General features: G+C 37.8%; 1 protein-coding gene across 2 annotated transcripts; it reads right to left on the bottom strand.

The window, feature by feature from the left end:
- Positions 1-2,251: 2,251 nt before the first annotated feature.
- On the bottom strand, positions 2,252-9,143 carry kcna1b (potassium voltage-gated channel, shaker-related subfamily, member 1b). 2 transcript variants are annotated; one of them, XR_014531371.1, is made up of 3 exons: positions 8,357-9,143; positions 4,551-7,866; positions 2,252-4,198 (listed from the first exon to the last, which is right to left on the bottom strand). XR_014531371.1 is itself a non-coding variant. In XM_083528569.1 (2 exons), the coding sequence occupies exon 2, from the start codon at positions 7,666-7,668 to the stop codon at positions 6,181-6,183; it is 1,488 nt and encodes a 495-aa protein (XP_083384695.1). In that variant the 5' UTR covers positions 7,669-7,866; positions 8,357-9,143; the 3' UTR covers positions 4,432-6,180. The 2 variants fall into 2 exon arrangements, 1 of the variants encoding a protein (XP_083384695.1); XM_083528569.1 differs by lacking the exon at positions 2,252-4,198 and having other exon boundaries at positions 4,432-7,866.
- Between the last annotated feature and the right edge of the window lie 1,127 nt (positions 9,144-10,270).

Below are 10,270 nucleotides of genomic sequence, written 5' to 3'. Positions count from 1 at the left end.
TCCTCCTGCCTTTGGCTTTGCTAATAAATGTCAGCTGGGGCACAATTACATTGACTCACCATTGGCTGCAAGTCAACATACAGTATGTTCCTATGACTGAAAGACAAGGCAAGAACTGTTTGGTGTCTCTTCCTATCCAGTTAAATACAACACTGGCTGACTTTCTTTGACTTTACCTGCTGTCTTAGTAGACAAAAGAAATCAATTTAAAGCTTTATTATCTTTGCCATAACACTTAGCGATCAGGATCACTGTAAGAAGAGTGTGGAAAAGGAGGTGATCATTCCCAAAGCAATGAGCTTTCTCTATACACACTACATAGACACAGGCTTGCAGACACATAACCATAAGATTCATATATAATTTTTGTACATGCCATTCCGTATTTAGTCTCCATTTGCTGTTATAATAGCCTTCACTCTTCTGAGAAGACTTTTAACCAGTGTGGTTGTGTAGATTAGGTTTCATTTGGTGTTAGTAAAGTCAAGTAACCAGGTAGGGTTAGGAGTCCTGGGGTGCAATTCTTCCCAAATGTGTTCAATAGGGTTGAGATCAGAACTCTATAGAAGGCCAGCCCAGTTTTTCTCTCCTACCAATGTAAACCATATCTTCATGGAGCTGGCTTTGTTCACATATGTATTGTTATGCTGGAACAGGTTTGGGCCTCCTAGTTGAAGTGAAGGGAAAATGTAATGCTACCACATTCAAAGACATTTTTTTACAATTGTGAGTAAAAACACAGATAAAATATAAAAAACACAAGATTGTTGTTCATATAATGTAGGGTACATTTCTTGGTATCTACCCGGTATGTTTATTAAAAGTCTAGCAGTTGAGCATTAAAAGTATAGTGAACAAAAGCTTAAAACAAAATGCTCAATAAAATATAACATGCTGATTATGAAAACCCAAACTATATTTGGAGAGAAAATGTTGCCACACGTACAAATAGTTAGGTTGAATAAAAGTATTAGTTTTCATGTAAAAAGTGATCTTGTTTTTGGACATTAGCTAGTTTGGGTATTGACTTGACATGACTTGAAAAGGGGAGTGGTGGCTCCAGCGGTTAAGGCACTGGGTTGCAGATCGGAAGGTCTGGGGTTCAAGCCCCGGTATCGCCAAGCTGCCACTCTTGGGCCCTTGAGCAAGGCCCTTAACCCTCTATGCTCCGGGGGTCCCTTACGAGGGAAATATCAAGGTCCGTGACGTCGGAGTGACGTGGGGCCGCCTTCCCGTGGGCTCACCACCTGCAGGAGGGACCGTAAGGGACGGTGCTGTGAGGATTGGGCAGCAGTCGAAGGCGGGGGTCTGCTTAGACTGCTGCCCCCGCGACCCGAATTACGGATAAGCGGGAGAAAATGAATGAATGAATGAATGACTTGAAAAGCAAAACAGAATGCTGCCAGAGCTAGTATGACCCACAGAGATTGAATTTACACACCCCACATTTCCACTAATTGCAGAGTGTGGGATGGTTCTTTATTATTTTTTACATAAGTGGAAGAACTGGGAAGTAATGTTTGAGATTTTACTTCAAATCACATAGTAAAAAACAAAAGTATAAAAACAAGGTTCTCCTGATAAAGGTTTCAAAGATCCACATGTATTTTATTTTGGGGCATCATGTTGAAATTCCTTTAATGTGTGGAAGTAATTTGTTGTTCTGCCATCTTCCTGTATTTCTTTTGAAGGTTTAAACATTTGTCATAGTAAAAATATTCGATATTTGTTCTGTTTTTCCTAATAGGCATTGCATTGGCACAAGGTGGAAAATGTGAATCTAGATGTCTTTATCCCCAGCCACACATTTTAGCTACTCCCGAGGGATCCCCAGATGTTCTCAATCCAGGTGTTAGATTTTTTCTCTTTCTTCACATCTGAGATCTACCCTGGATTAGTCGATTAGGATGTGCCTAATTCAGATCTACTAGGAGCCCTTTGATGGAGTATCCTTGTAAGGTATCAAACCACCTCAACTGACTTTTCCCTTTTCAGAAAAACTACTACTAACTAATGTAGCCATATAATTTAGTTTATGTTTTGGGTCCTTTAATAAGGAGTAATAAATATTAAATAAAACTGGTTCCCAGTGCAATCTGGAAACCTTAATTGGAAATGTATGATTCTTCCCAGAATAAATTTCAAGAAAGAAATACAATAGAGATTATATTGATAGCATTTATTTATTGTATATAGATGTGCAATAGGATGGACATGGGAGGAACATCCTTGCATAGACCATAGACTATGCTTTCACCAGCATCATATGATAAACAGAAAGTGTGTTTGTGTGTGTGCATGTGTGCATGTGTGTGAGTGTGTGTGTGTGTGTGTGTGTGTGTGTGTGTGTGTGTGTGTGTGTGTGTGTGTGTGTGTGTGTGTGTGTGTGTGTGTGTGTGTGTGTGATTGAACACATAACTTTGTATGGGAAAAAATTTATGTATGTACTTACAAATATGTGATGATGACGATGATGATGATGATGATAATAATAATAATAATAATAATAATAATAATAATAATAATAATAATAATAATAATAATAATAATAATAATGATAATTTGGCATTAAATTGAAAAAAGTGGGTGTTGAGTCAGCTTGATTTTCATTTCAATTATTTGGATCATGCAGTTCTTTTTTTTTCATGCAGACTATAATTAAGCAGTTAAATGAACACAAAAGCTCACCACATTAACCATTTTTAAACATAATAGAGACATGGGTTGAATATTAAACGTTGAATGATGAATTTCAGCCCAGCAATTCAATACATTTTAATACTTTTAGACCAAATACCACTTTGTGGTACTCTGTTTCACATGGCTTTTAGCAATTCAGAGTAAGGGTCAGATGACTTCTGTGCAAGAAAATCAAAATGAAGTGTGCAAGAAAATTTCTGAAAATGAACAGACATTTATATTTTCTAAGTAAAGGCAACAGAATGTATGAACATCTCTTGTCATTAACTATCATGTTGAGTAAAGATACCCATTATTACCTTCACGTTAAAGCTTACATAATTATTAAAGCTGATGCAAAGAAAGAAATAAAATAACATAAAACATCCAGTTGGGTATGGGGATAAAAAAAAAAAAAAAAAAAAGTTTTTGCAATGAAAAAATTAAGACAACTTTTGAATATATTTAAATAATGGTCTATATTTTAAAAAATTATTTCAATCTCACATTATGGAAAAAATAATATATTATGAAACTTTTCTTGATTCTGTTTTACTATTTAAATTTTGGCCCATGCATTTTTTTTTGCTGTGTAATTACAGAAATGAGAACTAGTCCTTGAAATGATAAATGCACAAGTCATGCGTTCCACCATTCTTTTGTGATACATAGTATAAAGCTCAGTTTTGGTATGCAATTTCGGTGTATATCTATTATTATATTTAGGACAATGCAGTATTTTGAATCATAATCAAATGCTTAAATATATGAGGGCAGTTAAATCTTCATGCTCTTCATCCAAACTGAAGAGTTAAAATCAGACTATGATTGGTCCTTTTGTTTGACTGTAATGGCTTTTAAACAGTTCATTCCTTCCTCTAGCTTTGGCCTCGTTATCTCATTAAGTTTGTTCAATGCATTATTATATAGAAATATATAGGAACAGTTCTTCGCTTATTAAACACGTTGTGATCTCCTGGAATAAAAGCATACTGCTGCTACATTGTTTCCCTTCATTTATAAGATCTATTTATATGCTTACAGGCGACAAAGTGCTGCAGCTTTTTTTCCAACAGTAACAACCTAACTCCTTTCTAGCTTGGCTCTTTCCTCTGAGTAGATTTGCAAACTGTTTCTCAAAAAGCAGCTTTTATTAATAGACATCAGTCCATATGTCAATAACGTATCATACAGAATAATCTCCAGTGTAGCATTATTTGTCCTGTTTACAAAGCATTTGTTCCTGTTTCCTTCAATTAACAGTTTTTCCGATGGTTAAATGTACTACAGTATGTACTTTGAGCAGTAGGTTGCTTTAGGTTGATTTCCTGGCAGTGTTAAAAATTCAGCTAAAAATAACACCATTGCTTGCAAAATGTAATAAATATGGTGTCTCAGATTATATTTTGATTATTTAAACAGTGTCACAAATCTTTACACTGTTATGGAATAAACTAGTGGATAAAAGTTTAATAGTTGTTTGAAAAAGGCAGTGGTGTCCTAGTAGAATGTTAAGCTTCTGGGATTTCAGTCCATACATGACCACATCGAGGTAGACAAACACACAAAACATATATATATATATATATATATATATATATATATATAAAAAAAAGGCTTCTTATGTGATTTTATATATATATATATATATATATATATATATATATATATATATATATATATATATATATATATATATATATAATCATAATAAATTAAATAAACTTACAAAATAAACAAATACAAAGATAAATGAACAGACAGATGCAAAAGAAAAATATATATTTCTAACTCATTGACTGTTTCTCAGATTAATTTATCAACTGGGATTTATGTACAATGTTTGATAGGTCAAAAAAGAGATATCCCACCTGTTTTCTGAGGTCTATCTGTTCTTATTTCCATTTTACAACTTCTAAAGTTTCTTTAGCAGTCATAAAATTATCACTTTCTGCACACCGCAGCAATCTTCAGTGACCTTGTTCGTTCTGAAATGTCATGCACACAAACACCAAACTTTGTTTTGCTGTGCATGTTCTGACTATTATAGTACAAATTAAAATCAGATTGGTCCTTGACATTGCATCATACAGTTAAAAGGAGTTGCACAGTAAAACTTGATGTTATTGTACATGGAGGCACTTTTTTAAAGTTCTGTCAGTAAGGGGGTTAAAGGCACTATATGCAACATATACAGTAATATATGTATATCTTCAAACAGCGTAGATGTCCAAGCAGATACACTAAATATTTTACTTGTAAAGTTGACTAAATGGTTAATATGTTGTAAAATCATAAACATGTTGCAAACAGTAAAGGGTAGTTAATGAGTTGTGCAGTGGCTTTTCAGAAGTTTACTGTTGGTTCCATTCTTGTTAAGTTGCTAAAACAAGCATGGATGCAATGGTTTGAGTTTTGAAGAGCTGCACTAGCGGGTAAATAGAGCCTAATGAATCAGCCCATATGCAAAACATTGAACTCGCTGGCCATCAGATACCAATAAATCCTACAAAAAAACCTAATTAGTGTACCTTAAAACAATTTCCATTGCCAGTTCTACATTTTGTAGGGTTTCACCTCCATGTCCCATTAACTGCAGATGTGATACTGTCGGGAATGTAACAACATTGCTGATAAGTGCCATTACAATGTACATCTGTATTGTCTATTCTTGAAATTATTTTGGATCCCTGTATTAATCTACTAGTACATAAAAAAGATCCATTATGATCTGTTAATAATGGTGTCATGCATTAATTACCAAGATACATAGTACCTGAGTTGAGGAGGCTTTGAAGCTTCACTCCAACCTTACGATTATAACATTCATTTCTCAATTCATACCAGGAACTAAACATAATGCACACTGCATTTTGCAAAACCAAAGTCTGAAATTTGAGGGCAATATGTAAATGAATAGAAAAAATATTGAGGTAATGATTTGTGCATGCCATGATCAGTAACCAAATAATATTTCAACATGCTTAAACACTTCCAAAAGCTATGTTCTTTTTCACATGGAATTGGATCTTATAGCAGTTAGAGTTTTAGCATTGATGGAGAAATATCAGCATTGGCTAGAAGCCATGATTTTCCATTAATAAAGAGGTGCATTGCTGTTCAGAGAACCTCGAGATCAACAGCACCTATGCCTAAAAATGAGACAGCACATCAGAATCTGCATAATGCTCTAGGAACGTAATTCCAGATGCTGAGGACAATCTGTTATTATACTAATCCATGTCTTGTTTTCCTGGTGATCACACCGTTGAAAGGTGGTGACAAAGTTCCCGTTTGGACTTTTTTGTTTTTTTTATCTCCTTTTTATCTGCAATATCTTTTTTCTCAGCAAACATTTTGAAAGTCAGTGGCATATGAATGTATTCCTTGTCTTGATAAAGCCAATGCAATGCAAAAATGCATTGAACTAGGCTTGTATAAATCACTCCCATATTTATAATACATCATTAGTGTTTCTTCAAACTAAAAGTGGAGCAAGAATTACACATCTGTCAGAAGCTTGCCCTTATTCACACAGTTCTGGTTTGAGATGTGAGTGCAGTTTCCAGTTCTCAGGTTTGCCTCCCTAAAATTGTCAATGCTGTTATTCATGTCATCATCTGTCTCTACGTATTCCGACTTACTTATGATAGAGGAGCTGCGGCGACTAGAGTTGGAGTCGGACGCAATGTTGGGATTACTCACATTGAGGAGCTGTGCCTGCTCCTCCCCTTCTGTTTCTCTGTGGTAAAAATAGTTAAAGTTGGACACAATCACTGGGACAGGAAGTGCAATGGTAAGCACACCAGCAATAGCACAAAGAGAACCCACGATCTTGCCTCCGATGGTTACAGGGTACATATCACCATAGCCTACGGTGGTCATTGAGACGACGGCCCACCAAAATGCATCCGGAATACTGGTGAAGAAAGACTCCTTCTCCTCAGCCTCTGCAAAATACACTGCGCTGGAGAACAAGATCACACCAATGAAAAGGAAAAAGATCAAGAGGCCCAGCTCTCTCATGCTGGCTTTTAGTGTCTGCCCCAAAATCTGCAGGCCTTTAGAGTGCCTTGACAGTTTGAAGATCCTGAACACCCGGACAAGACGAATAACCCTGAGGATAGCCAGAGATGTGGCCTGTTCACCTCCTCCTTTTACTTCCTTGCCCTCTTCATCTTCAGCAAGCTCTGTGCCAAGTGTGATAAAATAGGGGATGATTGCCACTACATCAATCGTGTTCATCATGTTTTTAAAGTAGGCTGCCTTGCTTGGGCAAGCGAAAAAACGGACTATCAGTTCAAAAGAGAACCAAATAATGCAGAGGGTTTCCACAATAAAGAAGGGGTCTTTGAAAATGTTTGGCTTGTAGTAGGTAGTAGTGTTCCCCACAGTTTGCATACGCCCACGTGGATCCTCTTTGAGTTCTGGCAAGGTCTCTAGACAAAATATGACTATGGAAATCAGAATGACCATTACTGACACAATTGCAATGCCACGCGCAGGGCCTGAGCTCTCTGGATGTTCGAATAGAAGCCATACTTGTCTCTGAAATTCATTTTCTGGCAGGGGGCGCTCCTCTTCCCGAATAAAGCCCTCATCCTCCCGAAATTTTTCCATGGCCTCAACTCCAAGCTCGTAAAATTTTATCTCTTCAGAGAACATGTCTAAAGGGACATTGACAGGTCTTCTCAAACGCCCACCTGACTGGTAGTAGTAGAGAATGGCATCAAAACTTGGTCGGTTCCTGTCAAAAAAGTATTCATTCCTTAAAGGGTCAAAGTAGCGCATCCGTTTTTTGGGATTGCCCAGCAGCGTGTCTGGGAATTGGGCAAGTGTTTTGAGTTGAGTCTCGAAGCGCAGGCCTGAGATGTTGATAACGACACGCTCGCAGCACTCGTGGTCCTCATGGTCATGGGGGTATGGATCATGTGGATGCCCTGGCAGGGTTGAGGTCTCATCCATGTTATCTCCTGCCACCACAGTCATTTTGCAGCTTTAGACTCACAGCACCAGAAAAAATATTGAAGCTAGATGAGAATACATCCAGCTCATGTATGGTTTTCGATCTCCACTGTTCACGCTGTCTATGACACAAGCCCCATTAGAAGTGCAAGATCATACGGTTCCTTTTTACTACTGCTCCCAGTTCCAGTAGACCACTGCATCATCTTCTTTCACGCACCACTCAACCGGAGAAAAACGAGACAGACAGATGGGGAGAAAGGATGGTAATTAGATATCAGAAGATATCACAGCAGAAAAAGCCTGCAGTCAGTTTGCCTGGTCAGCAAATTGTTCCTACCTGTCTAAAACATATTAAATGCTGGATAAAATAAGTTCTTGGAGCATTCACATTCAGGAGGAGCAGCAGCATTTATACTTCAGTATTTATTTATCATCATTAAAGTTTAAGGTTAAAACCCACCTTTTGTGTTCAATTCCTAATGTATTACTAAAATATTACATAGATTTTTATGTTACAAAGCAAAATCTCCAGTGCTGAGTTTATAGACTATCAAGCGTATACAGTGTTGCAGTGCTTATATAAATCCTGTAGGTGTGTTAATGCAACACTTGACATTTTTGCAAGCACGTTATACTGTATGACGTGCTGATGACTGCAGTGTGTTTCTAATAAATACCAAATAGCGTAGAACTGTGTTTTCATGCTTACCTTTGGTGAAGTTCATAAGGGCTTGTTCGGTACCGGGTCACTCCATCAGAATGTGTGTGTGCGCGCGCGTGTGTGTGTGTGTGTGTGCGCGCGCGCTACTGGTGCTACAACTTTGCACTGTCCCCCCCTTTTATCGCGTTACAGCAGTGCGCGCTGCGCTGTGCGCTTTCTTAAAATATTAATCGGATGATTTTGTCCAGAGGTGCTTCCCGAGTTCCGAATCAGACGCAATCCGAATTTGCATAACAGGCAGGTGAAATCTTTTACACAGGGTGTTGAACTCATGCCGAAGGAACCGGATGGGTGCAAGATGAAGACGCGTGCAATGGAAACCGACGTCCGTTTGCGGAGCGCATCTTCTTCAGCGAGGAGCAGCTTCACCAGCTTTTATCCTCTTTAGTGCAAATCAACAAGACACGGACGTCCTGAGATGCAGACGCACACGCAGAGACACACTTTTTTCATCTCGCAAACACACACTCTGTGGCACACATACGCCGCCCGGCTGAAGAGCGAAGGAGAAAGGGAGGGTGGGAGGAATGAAGATTTGCAAGCGAAAAGAAGTCCATGGTGATGTTAAAGCACATTGCAGGTTTTCATACACACACGCAGCGTGGTGAGAGAGAGAGAGAGAGAGAGAGAGAGAGGAGGGGGTTCCGACGCAATGCAGACACACTGTACTAACACAAGTGCTTTCCACGCCACAAACCCAGAAATACTTGAGCAAGCGATGGCTTCCCTCCTCCGCTTTAAAGGCCAGTTGGTGTTTTACAGTAAATGTGCATCACTCTCCACGCGTAAACACACGTTCAAAATGAATTTTGTATTCGACGCATGTGATAAAAAAAAAAGAAAAGTTTTCCAGCAGGTTGTTTGCATTACGCGTTTGGCTGTGGCATACAAAAAATGGCATGCGTAGAAAAATGACATGTATTGAAAAAAACAATCCGCTGAATGATAATGTGTATTAGTACATAAATAATGTATATAAATGTTTGCTACTGTATTGATTTTGATCATTCAAATCTACTTAGAAATATAGAGCTTCAGTTTCAGATTTCACCCTTTACACTGAATTATGTTTTAGAGCAGGAGCCTTCGGGTTTACTCACAATGCACCAGTCTGGCTGCAAGACTTCATTCCAACCAAGCAGAAGCCACACTTCCACTTTCCAGTTCACTTGTTCAATCTGGATTATTAAACTAAAATCAACTGGTGTTGCTTATGTTTGCCTGGAAAAGAAAACTTACAGTCACACTAGTCTTGTTGTGAAAAAAAGATTGAACACCTCTGTTCTAGATTGTAGACTGATCAACATAATGTACTACCTTACACTCCCTTGAGAGTTATAGGAGATCATTGGCTCTGCTTTGAGTAATCAATAACATTATACATCAGAAAATGCATGTGCATTAACCTGTATGTTTCTGTGTCACTGGTGTGTAAAATAATTGTTAACTTTATTAGCTATCTATTACAGTGTAATGCGAAAGAAGTGCACATATTGAATGATTTAAGGAACATATCTCAAAGTTACGGATCACGCTTGTTAATTTTTAATAAGCTTTTAGAGCAACACACTATTACATGTGCTCTCCCTTACTCTTTACTGCAATTTTTGTTATTGTTTTTTTACAAAAAAGACATTATTCTCTTTCATTTGCAGGGTAGAAGACATCTTAGAATTGGTAAACTGTTAAACTTGCTTTTAATCCTAAAATCCACTTCCACTGAGACTATCTTAGATGTTAAAAACTCAAAAACCATATGCATTTTTATTAGTGGTGCCATTATTCCAGGCCATTGGTGCTGACCCTGCCTGGGACCAACATTTAAAAATAGCTAGTAAGTCATATTTGCACGACAATGTCGGTTCGGCAGAAAAATATCGGTTTTCAGCACCTTGGACAGTG

Source organism: Silurus aristotelis (assembly GCF_946808225.1).
Source record: "Silurus aristotelis genome assembly, chromosome: 24".
In the NCBI taxonomy this organism is placed as follows: domain Eukaryota; kingdom Metazoa; phylum Chordata; class Actinopteri; order Siluriformes; family Siluridae; genus Silurus; species Silurus aristotelis.
Note: the sequence above shows the minus strand (reverse complement) of the source record. Positions and strands in the feature narration are given on the sequence as shown.